Raw genomic sequence first — 20,070 nt, 5'->3', positions numbered from 1 at the left:
CTGAATAAACAGTCTGTTGGTGTGCTCTCTTGGATCCACTTTATGAATAATTCTTACAGCTCTTGTCTGAATATAACCAATGGTTTTATGTTGCTCATGTTCGTGTTGCCCCAACTTCCACACAGTAACTAAAATATGGCAAAATAAGTGAACAGTACAGAATTCGCATTACTTTGTAATCTAACACGTACTTTGCTTTGTTCAAAACAGAAATATTCCTAGACACTTGTTTTTACATATGCTACATGAGATTTCCATGTCAGTCTGTCATGCATTATTACACCCAAGAATCTAAACTCAGATACTCTTTCAATATTAACACCATCCATAGACAGCAACACATTTTCATCCTTTTTCTGTTTAGCAAAAACCATAGACTTAGTTTTGTTCAAATTTAATGTGAACTTATTTTCGTCAGACCACCAATTTGTTTCTTTGCACATATCCTTTTGTTTCACACGCAGTTGCACCCTGTAAAGAGATCACTTCTGTTAAATAGAAACAGTTTTGAGTCTGCCTCCTCCTACATTTGAGCCACTCAGGCCGAGCTTCCCCACAGTGACCGTAGTCAGAGGAATAACTGGGAGACAGGTGACACAGTGGGTATCATACATAATAAGTACCTATTTTAGGTAGTAAATACCCAAAGCCTTAATAACAAAGATGTTGCGTTAACCAACTTTGGCCCAAGTGCGTTTCGTAAGAATTTCCTATCCACAGTTCTGCCTGGTTTATGTCCAGGGAGTACGGTACAAAGATACAAATGTACCTGCTTTATTTATCGCAAGGCAGACTGTTCTGAGGGACATGTGTACAGTTAGTCCCCTGACAGGCCCTCCTCCTCCTCCTCCTCCTCCTCCAGTGTTACACTGAAGGTTTCATGTGGCCGAAAACTGAAGCCCCGTATGCGTCGCAGCGAGGCGACAGCAACAAGTAACGGAACCTGTGCGGGTCAGACTGGAGGTGACGTGCTGACTGCGCTGCGAGTAGCGGTAACGCAGAGACGCTCCCGGGGAACGACAAAATACCCAGCACAGTTCATGCTTCTGGCAAATCTCACGATGATGAAGATATGATAAAAACACGAGGTCGCTATCCCACTCAAGTAACGAAGTCGAGTGGGATATCGAACCCACGTAACACGTATATCTCCGTGTCGGCTAATGCCCAATCAACGAGCTCATCCAGTCCATTTAAAAAGCAAGTCCCGGTCGAGGCGCAAAGATTCAGTTGGGTGGGTTCGATTACATGGCCACCACCCGGGTGGGATTTGGAACACAGTTGTGTCTTTCCGCACAATCAAAGTCTTGTGTCAGCCGGAACACAAATCGAACCCACCCATGGGGTGAGTTCGATTTGAATGAGGACTGCCCTCCTTGGAAAGGGATTCACGGAGCCAGTGTATAAATCCTCTGCCACTTCGCCGTAGTTCTGGGCTTTAAATGTTATGTTTCCATTACTGACGGAGCTTACAGCTTTACGTTTCTGTTATCCAAACGCTTTGTATTGTGAAAAGCAGAGTGGTGGAGCCAAAGTGTAGCTGGAGAAAGTATCCCCGTAGCGTTTATTCCAGAAGACACGGCACAGGAGTCGTTTAAGAGTCCTGACATATCAATTAATTAAACAGAGGTAGGGACTTTTTACACGTGACCGATGTCACCCAGAATCCCAATGTGGGATGATAAACACGTGCAGTGGCAGCACATACGAATACTGAACGAAAACACACAAGTGTTTGATTTCCGACGGAAAAACAAGATAATATATGAGTATCTACTTTTTTAGGCGGACGTATACACTCTGATCGACCCGCCCCCCACCCCGACATATACACACATACACACATACACACAAACCCGCCCCCCCGCCCGACACACACACACGTCTCCAACTAGATGATTCGTTTTGAGTTCAATGAGTGGACATGATCTGAATTCAGCCTGAAGTGGGATTGTGCGTCGGTATCACCGTAATCTATCCTAACCCATAACACACGAGCGGCAGTCGGGACAAAGATGCGACGATGAGCCAGCCTCAGTTGAATGAGTTCCTTCCCCCTCCGGAGTGTCCTGTTTTTGAGCCGAGTTGGGAGGAATTTGCCGACCCCTTTGCGTTCATCAACAAAATACGACCGATTGCGGAGAAAACCGGGATTTGCAAGGTCCGACCACCGCCGGTAAGTATAACATACGCGGCTCATTGTGTGGCGTTTTGTAGGAGCCACTGTTTCGCTTGGCCGCTGCTGTTAGCGGTGTGTTAGCAAACTTGTGTTTTTAGCCAGCTTTCCAACATGGCGGATTGCGGCTGGAGTTGGATTGTCAGTCAGCGCGAGCTCTGAAGTGCGTTGTTTGGAGCGATTGTCGTCCGATGTCCCCTGGCCGCTTATTAGCTGACGTGCCGTCGTTAAGAAAACGTAATAAACCCCAAGCTGTGTGAATTTAATGAAGTTGTGTGTTCATACCGACGATTTTGGATGTCAGCTAAGCGTTATGCGAAAGTTTGTATGAAAAGTAGGCAGCGTTGGAATTGTTGCTGTTGGAACAAGACGCTTCCTGGACTATGACGCGGAAGTGGCTAACACTTGGGCAACCAGTTATCTTTTCGTTTCGTGACAGTTTAAAATGGCTGGTCGGCAGCCAAACGCAGCCTCTTAATATAATTTGATTATCTAGCTGGGCCCCTTTACACCGCCGCTGCCCCGCTGCTAGCCAACGGTTGCTACGTGCTGCGTTACCAACTCTCCATGGAGAGATGGACCACGACGGTGTTGACAACCAGCCCTGCAACCCCACTCTGCACAGCACCTTGCAACAGCAGCCCGACGCTTGTGTGGTTTCTGTGTAATTGTGATCTTATTGGAGCAGCGTCCTTGTTTGGCACATAACTTCCTGCGGCCCGCAGTTGATGTTCTAGACATAAAAACAGCCATACGAACCCATTTCGCCGTCGTTGTACTTTACAAGTTAGCAGCCTAGTAAGATGCCTTGTTTTTGTGAAAAAGAATGAACCCCACATTTTTTTGCCAGGTCTTTATTTTAAACAAAAAACCCCAAAAAACGTATTTGCGGAATTCCAGCAAATCTTACCCAGGGTTCTTTCTGACACGGCTATTATTATTTTTGTTTGTCTTGGGTGATTTTAGTGTTGCAGAATATTTCTAAATCCAGCAGCTCGTCACCCTCTCGTTCGGTAACTGGTGGCAAAAGGCCTGATGTGCTTCACATGTGCCCGGGGTTAAGGGTGTGTCCAGCCAGCCACTCAAATTATAGAATTAGCAACTTTTTGTGAAACAAAGATTTAATTGAACGTGGATGTCGAGTCAACTTAATATTAAGAACATTAAAGCTGCAATAAGCGATATTTTATACTGAAAGTGAATCAAGTTGGCAATATGTACATTGTTACGTCATGCCAATAAAGCCATTTGAATCAAATGACTCCATATAATGTGAAAGGGTTGCGTGTGCTGTTGCTTGTGCTGCTGCTTGTGCTGTTGGTTTTGTCTGTCTTTGTTTGCAAAATGGACAAAGTAACTTGGTGTGTATGAAGAATTGAAAAGGAAATGCCCTAGTTGTTTCATCTCAGCTAACTTGCATCATTCATGAATATTTCACATCATATACCCTTACTGTTACAATCGTTACACAAATGAAGGTTGGTAGATCAGTTGATTTAGAACTCCATTAGAACAACGGTAGTAATTATAGGGGTCATTTCTGTTATCAATTCAATGCAGAGTCGACTTTGACGTACCAAACCTGCTCTGATCTAAAATCAGCGGTTGAAGTTTGTGAACATTATATGTAAGCCTTTTTAGTAGGATTGCCCAAATAATTTCTTGTAAGAAAGCATCCCCAAAACAACCAGATATAAAAACAGTTTCTTTCCGTTGGCTGTCCTTCAAATGATCACTTAATCCTATCAATAAATAGTCCACCCATTCTGTAAATACTGTACTGTATGTATGTATGTATGTATGTATGTATGTATGTATGTATGTATGTATGTATGCTGGTACACTCTGTCATGTCCATTTACCTCAGGTATGTATGTAAGTAACCTGCTAACATCTATTTCAGCATCTCTGATATATTCTCTGCACCATTGCACTTTATCACCTCTTTTGTTGCCTGTATAAGTCGATCCTTGTGTAAATATGTGAAGATTGTTGTGTTGTAGTGTTGTTATTCTATGTTAAATACACTGAGTCACTTTCCATGTAGTGTAAACCTACATGGCCAGCAAACATGATTCTGATTCCCATTCAATTGAACTTTTATGTTTAACATTTCCTTCAAAGTGAATTGCTAAGAAATAATGTGGTACTTGGGGCATCCGGGTAGCATAGCGGTCTGTTCCATTGCATCCCAACACGGGGATCGGCGGTTCGAATCCCCGTGTTGCCTCCGGCTTGGTCGGGCGTCCGTACAGACACAACTGGCCGTGTCTGCCGATTGCAAGCCGGATGTGGGTATGTGTCCTGGTTGCTGCACTAGCTGGTCAGTGGGGGTGCCTGTTTGTGGGGGAGGGGGAACAGGGGGGAATAGTGTGATCCTCCCACACGCTACAGCCCCCTGGTGAAACTCCTCACTCTCAGGTGATAAGAAGCGGCTGGTTACTCCACATGTATCGGAGGAAGCATGTGGTAGTCTGCAGCCCTCCCCAGTTCAACAGAGGGGGTGGAGCAGCGACTGGGACGGCTCGGGAAGAGAGGGGTAATTGGCCAAGTACAATTGGGGAGAAAAGGGGAACGAAATCCCCCCCCAAAAAAAAAAGTACTCCAAAATATTTTTAAGCATATATATTTATATATATTTATATATAATATATATAAATATTTCTCAAGCAAAAGCAGGTTATTTTGGTTATATGTAGTTTAGAGTTAGGGTTGACTTAAGTTTTGGGAGCATATTCCATGAGCATGGCACTCCAGTGTCTGAGTCGCGCTAGGGTTATCCATACTATGATATGATACTGTCTCTCATTTCACTTTAAAGACTTTATTGGCCCAAAATGCAATAATTCATTCATTCATTCATTTTGGGTCCAGGGTCCATGTTCGTTAATGCATTACTATGTATTTCTTATTATTGTGCTGAAAATTGTTAGAAGGTGTTGGTGTCTATTATTATTATTAAAGATGTTGTCTATAAAGATGTTGTCCTGCCTTTCTTAATAAGACAGTGTTGACTCTTGTAGGAGTGGCAGCCACCGTTTGCCTGTGATGTGGACAGACTACATTTCACACCAAGGATACAAAGGCTTAACGAGTTGGAGGTACCATGAATTAACACATATTAATTCATTTAAGCTTAACTATTTGCATAGATACAACTAAAGTATATGCTGTGGAGTTCGAAACTGTATTTATTGAAATGACATACTGTAAGTCAGTTCTGAGTGTTTCATTGGCGTTCCAAGGACTGAATTTTGTTTCGTAAATGTAACTTTTTGCTCCCACTGTTCCTTAAAACTTATAAACAATACAAATGTAATTGAACATTTTATAGTTTAGAAACGTTTCAAACTTTTCAGCTGTTAAATATGTTCTTGTCAGTCAGTCTGAATAACACCAGAAACGTGACACCACTGCCATGTTTTTAAATGCTGGTGATATGGTCTCATTGAATCTGCTCTGTAACCATGTATGGCTTGCTTTCCATCTCATTGTGTTCTTGAGCAATGACCCTCCGTGCATCTGCCAAATACTTGAAAATTGGTTTAATTCTGCCTAATTGCAATCAACCAATATATTTCGTGAGTTGCATATTCATTAGAAGAGGATTAGAAAGGCTATTCCATCTGAAATGGGCCTGAACCAGGTGGCTGATGACATCTGGGCCAAGGCCAGTTGTCTGATATCCCCGATATTCTTTGAATCCTTGCTTGACATCAGAGGTGCAAAGAATTATATTCCTGTTATTACTGTAAAACAAAGTCCTTTGTGTCCCCGCCACTTTCAGGCTCAGACCAGAGTGAAACTCAACTTCCTGGATCAAATTGCAAAGTTCTGGGAGTTTCAAGGGTGCACTCTGAAAATCCCTCATGTGGAGAGAAAGATTTTGGATCTGTATCAACTAAACAAGGTATAATAATTATCTTGCACACCACAAATGCATTCATTTGACAAAAAAAAAAAACAAATACAGCTGTCCATTCAGATTGTACCACGCGAGTTCCAAGAAAAGATGGTCTGTGCTTTAGCTCTTGAATTTTATTTTGTTTTTGTTTTTTTCCAAGTTGGTGAATGAAGAAGGAGGATTTGATGCAGTATGCCGAGAGAGACGTTGGAGTAAGATTTCAGTTAAGATGGGCTTTGCTCCTGGCAAGGCCATTGGCTCTCATCTGCGGGCACACTATGAGAGGATCCTCTACCCTTACAACCTGTTCCAGACCGGAGCCAATCTTCTGGTATGCCAGATCTACGTGCTTTTCTTCTTTCGCCAAGGCAGCAGTTACCAAGTGGTTGGTTTGAGAATTCCTAACCAGGGAAGTGTTCTCACGTGATTAAAGTGAATATGTCCCCATGGCTCTCTACCTTTTGAGCCAGTGAATTGGTCTGTGTGATCTCTTCCTTTGGTTTCTCAGCCCAGTCCCATTGCTTGTGCACAAAGGTGACTGGGGATACTGATGTTAAATGGTAAACGGACTGCATTTTATACAACACTTTTCTAGCCGCAACAGTGACTCAAAGCGGTTTACAATTAATGCATCATATCAGCCATACACTGACAGCGGTGTAACAACCAGCTCATCAGGAGCAGTCAGGGCTCAGGGACACCTTGACATTTTTGCAAGGAGTCGAGGATCGAACCGGCAACCCTTCAGTTACCAGTTAGCAGACAACCTGCTCTACCTCCTGAGCTACTGCTGCCCCATGTTGCACCTGTGATGGAAGTTAATTATTAGGGGTAGGAGTCTTTTGGAATCTCACGATTCGATTTTGATTCATGGGGTCACGATTTGATTCATTGGGATTGATTCAAAAGGATTCCCAATTCAGAATCAATTCTAGATTAGGTACATAGCGGTGCTAATTTCAGGTTCTACTCCAGTCCGCTGTGCGCTAAGAAAGGCGGTGTGGCAAATTATAGCATGAAAACAGACGAAAGTGTGTATAAGATTATGTAGTTTTTATATTTGAAAAAGTTATTTCAATTGATTGCAGTAATGTGAACACACAAAGGCAAACCTAACCGTTCTTGGTAACAAACCGACGCGATGGTATGTCGTACTTTGGCGAAACTATCTGGATCCTAAATCTAAAGCCTTCATTGTGGACTATGCTGTAGGGGCGCAGGTCTTTTGAAATGAAACAGGTAATGGATCTAGTTAGTTTTTTTGCCCGTTCAGAATTGGCTGGGAGTTTGGTAAGTGGTGCAGTGTGCGTTGGTTGTGTGTTCATGTTGCAGGAGGTCGTTGTTCCACTTCTTTCAACTCTGGGGGATGGCATATGATGTGAGACCTGACATTTGTAGCGTTCCCGAAATACTGAACTTTCGTTTTGCAAATCTTGCGTATTGAATGAGTCATGCCCTGTGATGGCCTGGCGGCCTGTCCAAGGTGGCTTCCCGCCTGCCGCCCAATGACTGCTGGGATAGGCTCCAGCATCCCTGCAACCCGGAGAGCAGGATAAGTGGTTTGGATACTGGATGGATGGATGGATGAATGAGTCCTGTCAAGCTCCTTCTTCCCCGGGAGATTGTAAAATCCAAAATGCGCCCAAACGCTTGCCTTCGATGATGAATGGACTGTTGCTGAATCTGTTGCTGCTCCATTTTTAGAAAGGTTAGCAAGAGCCAACGTTAGCAGCGACAGACTAGCCACCGTCGTGTTTTCCGGAGGCCAGAACAGGTGTGCAAGCAAGTCAACGTTGCCAGCAGCGAGGAGGCTACTTAACACTGAAAAAAACGTTTTTAAAAACTGATTTCTGGCATTTGTAAATCTATTCAGAATCATAGAAGAAAAGAATCACGATTCTTTCATGAATCGATATTTTTTCCCCCCACCCGTATTAATTATAACAGTCTGAGTCTAAAGTAATGATAAAAGTGTTATCTGACTGCTGTTGGTGTCTTTGATTATATTTCTCACTATCTGCAGAAGGCCACCTTGACCAATGACACCAAGGATAAGGAGTACACTCCCCATGATCTGCCCCAGCGCCAGTCTGTCCAGCCACAAGAGACCTGCAGCATTGCTCGCCGTGCCAAGAGGATGAGATCTGTGGTGAGTCTCTCTCTCTCTCTCTCTCTCTCTCTCTCTCTCTCTCTCTCTCTGTGTCTTGCTCGCTCGCGCTCTCTCGTTACTGCCTTGACACTGCCAGCACAATAATTTTGAATCCACTTGGGCGGTGAGGATTGTTTGTGTGTTACAGTTTGGGGCTTTGAGTAAATATTACTTGTGACTGATATTTTGCCGAAGACAAAACATAGATCTTTCTTTCTCCAATTCTCTCTTCACTGTGACATTCTGGCAGAGGGGCTGTGTTAAAGCGGAGCAAGGGGAAGTCTGTGAGAATCGTCCCAATCTAAGGAGGAGGATGGGAATGTGTGTTGCCAAGCCGGGTTCTGGTGAGCACAAGGACAAGTCCTTATTGTTTATAAAGATAAGGGGAACCTCTGTTTATGTGGCTGTTTTTCTCTTCAAGATGTTTCTTTTCTGCCGTGTTTCTATGTGAAGTGCTTTGTATCTTCTGTACTTGTACTACACAAGTAAATTATGCTATGTTAAGGCCACAGTCACACATGCAAAAACGCAAGCGAATGACCATCGCCTGCTCAGGCGAAATGTGTATCTTGTCGTGCTGCATGTGGGCAGTGCAGGATGTGTTCACACAGAAATCAGTTTGCTTGTTTGTAGTCCATTGAGTTTTGGTTGTTGGTCACATGAGCGGTTGTTGGTTTTGTGATGGGAAAATGTACGCTGAAGTCCAGAGAAAGATAAATAAAAAATGTTTTCACTGAATTGTTTCACTTGTACATTGTATCATAGTTTCATAGACAAATACAGAGGAAGAACATTGGTGTACAACTTATATTTGTATATTGCAAAATATGAATTTGTTATTAATAAATTGTCCAGTTATTTATGTTCAATGCCTGTCTCCCCACTCGCTGCCAGCCAGGTAGCATCTTGTGGGGCAGTTTGTAGTTTTCATGGGCAGTGCCGTACAATGCTGGCTGGTTAGACACAGCAACAATCACTTCTCCTGCATCCTGGCTCACTAAGAAAACTACAGCCAATTATAGCCAAGTGGGCTCAACCACACACACTTCTTTGCTATTGGTTGTGGCTGTGGATTTGCCAGTCAAATTTCACCAAACTTGAGCTGCACGCGAAGCGAAGACACATATTTTCTTTGCCACTGGAAATGAGTGTTTTATCAGCTCCTTCGCTTGCATAGAACCGACGTGAATGAGAGGCAGATATTTGCCAACGTCAATTTCGCGCATGTGTGACCGTACCCTAAAGCTGCCCTCGGTAACTTTGCAGAGTGAGCAATTTCGACACAACACCCCTCAAAAAATTCACTCCCACCCTCGCTCTGCTTCCTGCTTCCCTCCTGTAACCCCTCCCTCCAAACCAGGTTCATATGCGTGCATGTGTTTGCCAGTCGTAACCGTGGTCTTAACTGGCAAAGTCTGTACTGTTGTTAATAATCTACGCATGCATGTCATTTTGTTTTTTCAGTGAATCTCTTGTTACACCAACACTGTTGTTGTGAAGCACTGTTTTGCTTGCAGGGGAATTATTGTAAAGATCACTCTTTCCAAAGTACTGGGATGCCCAGTGTGTTCACATGACATGATTGGCACTAAGTTAGGGGCACTCCTTGGCAGTGACTGCTTGATTTCATTCAGATAGAGTGGATTATTGTGCATCAGAATGCAGCCCCAGGAGCAGCCAGAGAGACCAGATTTTTCCACAGTAGATTTACTTGATGGATGCCTCTAGGTATATAATAGGAATTCCACCAAATGTGACAAAATGGTGTTAAAGCAAAGTCGCCTATAACAGCTTTAATGGACAACGTAGAATTTTTTTGTGCATGGCTGTCAAACTCTTCCAACATGCATTTGTTTCTTTAGAGCGAATGGCAGCATTTCAAATGAAACAGGAACCCATCAAACAAGAGGATCCAAAAGATGACAGAGAAACTTTGCAGGGCAAGAAACATGACCCTCTAGTGAGTAAAGTAAAATTATTAGCTTTGTGTTGTCATGATAAGTGTCAGTATATCAATATGTCAGTATCTGTTCCATTATTATGTCAACACAATTCTAACTACCAGATAAATCGTTTTCTTCCCTTTGTGTTTTTTACAAGTCTGTACTGTGCTGGAACTAATGTTATATTTCAGATCAGAGACATCTCTATGTCCTTGTTTTGTCTCCTTAGGTGGACCAGTACATGTGTCTGGTTTGTGGTAGTGGGAGTGCTGAAGATCGTCTGCTGTTGTGCGATGGCTGTGATGACAGCTACCACACCTTCTGTTTGATTCCACCCCTCCATGACATCCCCAAAGGAGACTGGAGATGTCCCAAATGCCTGGCTCAGGTGAACTGCTACCACTTTGCCATATCCCTCACCATACCTGCATCTACACGTCACTTCTTTTACACCTTCTTCTAAGAATGTATTTTCAAAATGAAGCTTGAGAGTTTTCCTGAAATACAAAAGTGTTTTTTTTCCAAGTGAAATAGAGAAGCACTGTGAATCAAACAAAGGGGAGCAGAACTTTCCTAAATTAGTGAGGAACTCCTGAAGCAAAAAATAGGAGCCTAAGAATGACAAAGCACAAGACAAATGGGCAAATTTTATTTTTCATTTCATATAGCCTTTATTATACAGGTAAGTTGCATTGAAATCAAAATCTCTTTTGCAAGGGAGACATGTCCACATTTATACACATATACACAAAACTGATTACAAAGAAATAAGATAATTGTACAGCATATCAAGACAAATTCAAGATCATGGGTTGATGTCATTTACTGAAATAGATGCAATAGTCACCTTCGTGAATTTAATAAACAACAAAGCCAGTAAGGTACTCGGGAGTCCCCCCCCACCAATTTATTTTGACCCCACTCTTTCCGAGCCGTCCCGGTCGCTGCTCCACCCCCTTTGCCAATCAGGGGAGGGCGGCAGACTACCTCCTTCGATACATGTGGAGTCACCAGCCGCTTCTTTTTACCTGACAGTGAGGAGTTTCGCCAGGGGGATGTAGCGCGTGGGAGGATCATGCTATTCCCCCCAGCTCCCCCTCTCCTCCAAACAGGCGCCCTGACCAACCAGAGGAGGTGCTAGTGCAGCGACCAGGACACATACCCACATCTGGCTTTCCACCTGCAGACACAGCCAATTGTGTCTGTAGGGACGCCCGACCAAGCCAGAGGTAACACGGGGATTCAAACCAGTGATCCTCATATTGGTAGGCAGCGGAATAGACCGCCACACCACCTGGACGCCCCACGTACCCAAGTTTAACCTCTTGCTGCAACTGGTTCCACAACCATGCGACATATTAAGTCATGGCCCTCTGTCCAAACGGCCATTCCTTAAAAGGGCAGAGGCTGTATGAGAGATACTAAAGAGAAGCAAGTTGGTTAAACAAACCCTGTAGCTGCCGCTACTGCAGCAACAACAATGACAACAATTTTTATTTATAGAGCACATTTCAGGATATTCAATGATACTTTGCATAAATTAAAATGATCATAAAAGCAACACACCAAAAACATATGACACAACATTAATCATACAGAGGGAGGGTGCAGCTATAGAGAAGGCTCTGTCACCCCAGGTCTGGTGCCTTGCCCTGAGTGGTTAGACAAGAGGTTGGCGTCGCGAGGAGCGGGAAGGAGTATGGAAGTGGAGCAGGTTGGTGAGGTAGAAGGGGGCCTGGCTATGGAGGGCTTTGTGAGTGAGGAGAAGGACTTTGAATTGAATCCTTTATGGGACGAAGCCAGTGGTGGTTCTGGGGGCCAGGGGGGATGCCACAGGAGTGGGTGAGCAGATGAGCTTGATGTACTGGAATTTATTTAGGACTTTGAATGATGTGCCATAAAGAATGCGGTTGCAGTAGTCAATTCTGGATGTGACGAAGGCATGCATCAACATTTTGGCAGCAGAGAGGGAGAGTGATGGGTGGAGATGAACTATGTTTTTTAGGTGGCATAAAAGGCAGTTATGTTGATTTGGTTGACGTGGTATTCAAAGGAGAGGTTGCAGTCAAAAATGATTCGGAGGTTGCGGATGTGTGGGGAGGGAGACAGAGTGAAGATATCGACGGTAAGGCAGAAGTTGTGACTGGTTTTGGTAAGGGATTTGGGACTGCTGATGATCATGTCAGATTTATCACAATTTAGTTTGATTAAGTTGACTTGCATCCATGATTTAATTCCAGTGAGACATGGTCAGCATGGCGTGAGTTGTAGTGGTGATGGATTTTTTCTATTTTTATTTTTTTATTTTTATTTCTGATTTTTCCCTTTTCTTCCAATTTAGTGGCCAATCGATCCCTATTTTAATTCAAACACCCACCCTCGTACTGCATGCGTTCGCCAACTGCATCTCTCCGGCCGGCAGTCTCGAAGGAGACGCCTCGCCACTTCCGTGACAAGGCGAATCCAGGCCGAACCACTGCTTTTTCCGACACACCCAGAGACGCTTTCATGTGACGAACACAAGCCGACTCCGCCCCCCTCCCGAAGACAGCGCTGCCAATTATTGCTGCTTCGTCGAGTCCGGTCATAGTCGGATCTGACGAGACCGGGGTGCGAACCCCGGTCCCCAGTGAGCAACTGCATCGACACAAAGCCGATGCTTAGACCGCTACACCACCGCGGACCCCAGTGGTGATGGATTTAGTGGCAATGTAGAGCTGGACATCATTGGCGTAGCAGTGGAAGTGGAGACCATGACAACGTATGATGTTGCCAAGGGACAGGAGAGGACCAAGCACCAAACCCCGGGGGTGCCTTGGGACAGAAGAGTGGTGGAGGAGGCGCAGTTGTTGATGCTGATGAACGATTATTACAGTGTTACAGTTTCAGCAGACGGTTTTATCCAAAGCGACGTACATCTGAGAGTTAATACAACACAAGCAAGGATCTAGTCAGAAGTTGACAATGCAGTGTGATCATTCCAGAAGTAGGGAGCTGATGTGAGTGAAGGGTGCAACAGTCTTTGTTGTGAGCAGAGGGGAAGAAGAGGTTTCAGGATGGCATGTGTGATGTAAATAGTCTATCACATGTGGAGGACAGAACAGCGTCCTTCAAATGAGCAGCAAGCGGGTCAAGTCTGTCTCTTCTATACAGAGGAGCGCTCTCAGAACAAGTCAGTTGTGAATAAAACCAATGTTGTGCACTAAACTCACAGACTGGAGTCGGGTATGAAGGCTAAGTATTCTGCTAAAATGCCCCACACCATGACCTGGTATGGAAATTGGGCCAGAAATAGTAGTGTTTTCTGTTGGCGATTAAAAAGACAGATAAAATCACATTTTGTCAGCTCAGCCTGCTGACAAAATGTGATTTGTCATTGGTGCTGACCTGGACTATTACTTTCATAATTGTAGGGAATGAATTCAGGAGTCCTGTGAGTTTCTCCAGGATGTCAGAGGTAGTACTTCCAGGAAAGCAGTGTGTGACCGCATTTATGAAATTGATGTTTTGGAGTCCTCAGTGATCAGAGAAGTGGGTGACAGTGCTGTCAGGGACAGTCTTGGGAAGTGATGGGTTTTGTTGGCCTGAGGAAGTGGCATTGGGACTGAGAGTGACCAACCTGCCCGAGTGCTGGGGAGGATGGTGCGGGGGGACCTGTTCAGGAGGACTCATGGTGGCAACAACAGTGGGAGTACCGTTAGCCATTGAAGAAGTCGTTGCAGCAGGAGTACCCAGCTGGAGTAGAGTCCTGATCCACATGGGAAGGAGCAGCATTGGCCACGGAAATGGCATCGGCCACAGGGACATCAACAGGGTGAACCGTGGCCTCAACCAGTAGTATGATAAAGCAATTTGAGAGGTTTATGGGCGGAGGCGAGGCAGTTCAAGGTCTTCCTGTCTTGCTATATCTGACTACCACCTCGATCACGCAGCCTGGAGCTAGGAGTGAGCTCGGAGTGGAACATGAGGAGGACCGACAACGAGGTTATGTGTCTCAGAGGATGGTATCTGAGATGGTTGAGTTTATAACTGGGATCGATTTGGAATGTGTGGCTGCGGTGTCAATATTTGATAGAAGAGTCCTTTTTTTGCAGTTCATCTGAGAGCAGTTGGATATCATCCTTGAGGTTAGTAATGTCAATAATAATATTAAACCAGCTGATCTATGGTCGCAGAAAAAAGTATATGCGTGCTCAGTAATCCAGGTAAAAAAAACCCCACAGAAAGCTGAATCGGTTCATCTGGACACAACATTTACTGAGAGAGAAACGTTTCATCACTCATCTAAGTGACCTCTTCAGTTTCACCTGACTGCAGGTATCCCCAACCTTATAAACAATACAGTGGCATAACAACCGAAAACAATGATTGTTTGGGCGTCTTCCTGGCTTTGACAAACACCCAGTTAGGATAACCACACTTAACCAGGGCCTGTTTAATGTGGTATTTCTCCTCTTCCCTGGCCGCTGTGTCAGTGGGGACGTTGTCAGCTCGGTGGTACAGTGTCCTGATGATGAGAGTCAAACCTTCAGTACTGATCAGTATGTGTTGGTTTACGGTAAACATCAACAATCAAATGTTCCCCATCACCAATTACAATTTCATAGCATAAGAAGGCTAGCCTGTCATTTTTCACATCCTCCCTGGTGAACTTAATGTGGTTGTCCACAGAGTTCATGTGGTCAGTGAAATGGGCTACATCCTGAGATTTAATTTTAACCCAGGTGTCGTCCACAAATCTGAACCAATGGCTAGATGGTGTCCCTGGATAGGACATCAGAGCCTCTTTTCCACTTCCTCCATACACAAGTTGGCCACTGCAGGTGAGACTGGGGAACCCACAGCACACCCATGCCTCTGCCAATAGTACTGCCCTCTGTATGTGAAGAACGTGGACTGAAGGCACAGCTTCAGGAGCAGACACACTTGGTCATTGTTAAGGGTGGTCCTATTGCTAAGGGTGGGGTCGTTTTTTAATTTCATACGGACTATCTCCACTGCTTAATCGACAGGAATGCACGTGAAGAGAGACGAAACATCATTAGACACCATTGTTTCATTCTCCTCCATAATGATGTCCCTCACCTTATCCACAAAATCCATAGTGTTCTGCGTGTGATGTTCATTACAGTCTACTAACGGGTTAAGAATAGATGCCAGAAAGATGACACTGTAAAACTGAATCTGGCGCAGGTAAACCTGGTTGCAAGTAAATATTCCAGGTGAAATATAGCATGGGTCTCCCTAATCTGATGGTCTCTTTGAAGAAGCAACCAGCTCCTTATAGGAGAGCCAGCTTCCAACAAGGAGAGACAGTAAGAGACTTAACAGCTGACAGCCATAATAATAGTTCTGTTTGTGTTTATATTCCCTCTCGTCTTCCCACAGGAATGTGGAAAACCTCCTGTCGCCTTTGGCTTTGAGCAGGCCAACAGAAACTACAGCCTCCGGTCTTTTGGAGATATGGCTGATTCATTCAAATCTGACTATTTCAACATGCCAGTTCATGTGAGTATTGAACCATCAGTTGTTTGATATCAGCCATTGTTGTCAGACTGTGGTAATCTATGTTTGGTCTTAAAAGTAGCCCATGCAGTTTGGCCAAATGCAAGCACTTGTAGTAGGCTATAAATGCAGTGAATCACACATATCTCCCCCCCTTCCTTATTTTCCCTCGTCAGATGGTTCCTACTGAGCTGGTGGAAAAGGAGTTCTGGCGTTTAGTCAGTACTATTGAAGAAGATGTCACTGTGGAGTATGGGGCAGATATTGCCTCCAAGGAGTTTGGGAGTGGATTCCCTGTTAGGAATGGTCACATTGAAGTCGGCCCTGAGGATGAGGTAATGCCAGTATGGCACACAATGGTTGATTTAGTCTGACATGATAACCCCCGCCCCAAACTCCTGTTGCCTTGAGTCGCATTACTTGAATTGTATTGACAAAACATATCCAACACGTTACATATCCAGCACTAATTTTCCTTGGCAGCTCCAGCAAAAGTTTTTTTTTTCTAACTGTAAATTTCTGTGCATCTGAAACTACATCCTATTCTAGACAACACTAGTGCTCATTTGGAAAGCAAAATTATTTTGTAATACTGACAAAGCTGCAGTGGTTATGTAACTGCTGACTGCAGTATTTGAGGATGTGCCGATGACAAGGATGATTTGAAGAAACTAATTTTCTTGGGTGCTTTACACTCTACTGAAGTTTGATTGTGGAGGGTAACAGAGTGATGTGTCTTACCCCCGACTTACTGACCCAGAATTCTTCTTCTGATAACCACACAGTTAAAAAAGGATAATCAAAGCGTACAGAAAACCATCATAACAATCCTAGACTACTAAGCACAACCTAGTGTTCGTAAGCACTTGTAAAAAGCTAAGAACATCACCAACATCCTAACTGTCCCTGGTGATACTAATAAATTACTAATACTAATGGCGAATTCGGGGGGCAGCCGGGAACTTCCGCAGCCGGGAACTGCCGCAGACGGGACGCAATCCCGGGTCTCCTGCACCACGGGCGACTACGTTAACCAGTTGACTAAAGGGTCTGATCCTTTAACCAAGGGCTAGCGAGTCTAATTATCCATGGTTGTTACATTACCCCCCTCCTTCGGGAAGCACGTCCCTGCGCTTCAGCATACCAGCTGCCTCATGCCTCTGTCGACCCTTTAACTCCTTCAGCAGGGCTACACTGAGACAGTATGTGATCTGTATTTGAGTAAAGAAAGGTTCGTCTCTGTCTTGCAGGATTATCTTTCCTGCGGGTGGAACCTCAACAACATGCCAGTGCTGGATGCATCAGTGCTGACTCATGTTACGGCTGACATCTGTGGAATGAAGTTGCCCTGGCTTTACGTGGGCATGTGCTTCTCTTCCTTTTGCTGGCATATTGAGGACCACTGGAGCTACTCCATTAACTACCTTCACTGGTTAGTGTACTCTTAGCCTTTTGAGTTTAACTGAATGGCCCATATTGTTGGATGATTTTAGTTTTATTATGCCACTCTAAACCTGGGACCTAAACACTAGAATTTGTCTTCATTCTTTGCTTCTTTTTTTGGGTCAGTCTCTTTGTGAAGACTGTGAGTGAAATGCACAAAATGTCATTATTCTGGTAAATCTATGTGATACTGTCATAATCAGTGTTCGGGTTTGGGGCAGAGTAGGGTGTGGACTAGGGGTGTAATGGTACACAGATTCCTACCGAACATTTTCGGTATGGGTTTTTCAGTTCGGCACATGTGTATCGAACAAATGCAGCGTTGTTTTAACCGCAGCACATGCAGAACTATTGTGTGTGCAGGATTTAATTCAAAACCCCTGTTGCCCCCCTAGCAACTTTTTAGCAAAGGGCTAGATATTGTACGTTCAGCCACCCCACTAAGCATGCACCGCACACGCGCGTCCACAGAGAGATATCCAGGAATTCAGCACAGTGCAGCGTCGTAGTTATGGCGAAGACAGATAAACCAGAGCTTGAAGATCTAGTAAAGTTAATTTTAGATGCCGCACTTTATTTAATGTTTATTTTATTATATTTTTTGCGCAACTGCCGCCGTGGGTTATGCGTCGCAAATTGTGGTCACTCACTCACTCATAGATGCAAATTGTGGTCAGTCATGGACGACCATAGAGAGACACTTAGTAGGAACGTTTAGGAGGATGCGCTTGCAATGCGCATCAGGTGCACTGTGGGTCTGGAAGGTTTCGTGCTTGTTTAAGTATGAGAGAGTATTTATGTTGCATGGGCCTGGTGTGAAGCTGGAAGCTGCTGATGCCAATACAAGTACAGTTAATTTTCTAAATGCTGAACCTTAGTGGATGTTTATTTCTAGTTCAAAACCGAGGTAGGTACCAAACTGTGATTTTTAAAAAAAAAATTATTATTATTTTTGTGCACCGTTACTTCTCTAGTGTGGACCAGCTGTCCTGAGTTAGTCTAATGGACTCAGGTAAATTGGTTCAACACCCCAAACAAAGACACACAAGAGCCAGGGAGAGAGCTGAAGGCTGTGTGGGGGACCCAGTGGGCTCCCTCCCTTTTGAAAAAACACTTTCAATTAATGTTTTTTTTTTATAGTATTTTAAAAGGTTTAAATTCTGGTATTTTAAGTCTCGGTTTTAATAAAGGAGCTGTTGTGCCCTCATCAACCACCTGTGTCTGTGTCTCTGTTGCCAGGGAGTCCCAGCTCAGGCACAAATTTGCCATGGGGATATTTTTGTCTTCAGTTGCAATTACTTGATTTTATGATACATCTTAAATTATACACCCCAGGCTTATTCCAAAAGTATGTAGGGAAAAAAAGGAACCTGTTGAAAAGTGTTGGTGATTAGGCGACAAGCATGGGCGAAGGTTCATGAATACTAGGATGGCATCCAGCACTTTACCCCCATCCGTAAGTTTAGTGGTTGTGTCAGGAAGGGCATCTGATGTAAAATTTTGCCAAATCCTTATGCAGATTGAAAAGACCATGCTGAGGTTGAGGCTCCGTACAGTATCAGTTGAGGACAGGTTAACTATGGCCGCCATTGGTGCTGTGCAATCACAGGGTACTGATGGAAACTGCTGTGGCAACCCCTGAGAAATGGCGAACAAGCCGAAAGAAGAATACGATTGAAAAGCATTACTGACCAACCCCATGAAATGAAGGACTGCAGAAAAAATTTCAGAGACTATTAAAAAAAATGTTTTTCTTTGGGTTGTCTGGCTTTCTTATTAATTTGTTGTATAACATTGCTGCAAGTTGTTTTAACAAAGATGTTTTATCACATATACAGGGGGGAGCCAAAGACATGGTATGGGGCCCCGGGTTATGCTGCAGAGCATCTTGAGGCGGTCATGAAAAAACTGGCACCCGAGCTGTTTGAATCCCAGCCAGACCTCCTGCACCAGCTTGTCACCATCATGAACCCCAATACACTAATGAACAATGGAGTTCCGGTAACATGCTTACTCATACACACACTTTAGACCATGGGTGGGCAATCTTATCCAGAAAGGGCCAGTGTGGCTGAAGGTTTTTGTTTCAACCAAGCAGTTACACACCTTTGTTTCCTAATCAAGTTTCTCAGCAAAGACTCTACTGGTTGATTAGTGAGATCAGGTGTGTAACTGCTTGGTTGGAACAAAAACCTTCACCCACACACTGACCCTTTGTGGATAAGATCGCTCACCCCTGCTTTAGACCATCTTTGTGTTTTAGGTAAAAGCTTGTGTAAAGAAAGTAGCCGAGACTGTTTAACACAGAACTTGTCATTTTGTTTTCCCCCAACTCTAGATCTATCGCACCAACCAATGTGCTGGTGAGTTTGTCATCACCTTCCCCAGGGCCTACCACAGTGGATTCAACCAGGGCTTTAACTTTGCTGAAGCTGTTAACTTCTGCACAATGGACTGGGTAAGATAATAATGTGCAGTCGTCTCTCTGTGCAACATGGAAACTTTTTCTCTCGCTAATTTTGACTGGACTACCCTTAGTTTGAATGAATTGGTAATCTGTTTAACAGTTTGGCATAATCCTCTTTATGTTGCACAGTAAAATGTCAATGGCGCAGATATTGTTGAAATCCCTCTTACAATAGTCCACATGTATTGGGGAATGTCTCTGCCCTATATTATGTTCTATCACAAAAATAGAAATATTTACAGATAGAAATCAAGGAGCCATTGAGGTGACGAGTTGAAACAGGGTAGTGGTACTTTTGCTGTTTGTGATAGTTTGTATCAGAGCTGTTAGGTACACGATGGGTATACCAGACAAAAAGTAGACTGCCTTTGTTGACTGAACTACACATTTGAGGTTTTGGATCAAGCAGCTGCAAAATCAAAATCAACCTGAAAATGAGATGCCTCCCTTTTGTTTTTATGTCATTTTAATAAATCTGCTCAA

General features: G+C 44.0%; 1 protein-coding gene across 1 annotated transcript in view; it reads left to right on the top strand.

Moving 5' to 3' along the window:
• The first annotated feature begins 1,872 nt into the window (after positions 1-1,872).
• kdm5ba (lysine (K)-specific demethylase 5Ba) overlaps positions 1,873-20,070 on the top strand; it is a 67,926-nt gene continuing 49,728 nt past the window's right edge. Inside the window, exons 1-13 of the mRNA XM_056272847.1 lie at positions 1,873-2,176; positions 5,200-5,277; positions 5,964-6,086; positions 6,241-6,411; positions 8,104-8,229; positions 8,480-8,573; positions 10,092-10,189; positions 10,402-10,560; positions 15,561-15,680; positions 15,854-16,012; positions 16,928-17,109; positions 18,959-19,121; positions 19,459-19,578. Of these exons, the coding sequence (XP_056128822.1) occupies positions 2,024-2,176; positions 5,200-5,277; positions 5,964-6,086; positions 6,241-6,411; positions 8,104-8,229; positions 8,480-8,573; positions 10,092-10,189; positions 10,402-10,560; positions 15,561-15,680; positions 15,854-16,012; positions 16,928-17,109; positions 18,959-19,121; positions 19,459-19,578 (1,746 nt within the window). The 5' untranslated portion in view covers positions 1,873-2,023. The remainder of the gene's footprint in view (positions 2,177-5,199; positions 5,278-5,963; positions 6,087-6,240; positions 6,412-8,103; positions 8,230-8,479; positions 8,574-10,091; positions 10,190-10,401; positions 10,561-15,560; positions 15,681-15,853; positions 16,013-16,927; positions 17,110-18,958; positions 19,122-19,458; positions 19,579-20,070) is intronic.

Source organism: Lampris incognitus, chromosome 2 (genome assembly GCF_029633865.1).
Source record: "Lampris incognitus isolate fLamInc1 chromosome 2, fLamInc1.hap2, whole genome shotgun sequence".
Taxonomy (NCBI): domain Eukaryota; kingdom Metazoa; phylum Chordata; class Actinopteri; order Lampriformes; family Lampridae; genus Lampris; species Lampris incognitus.
This window is presented reverse-complemented; position numbering and strand designations above follow the sequence as displayed.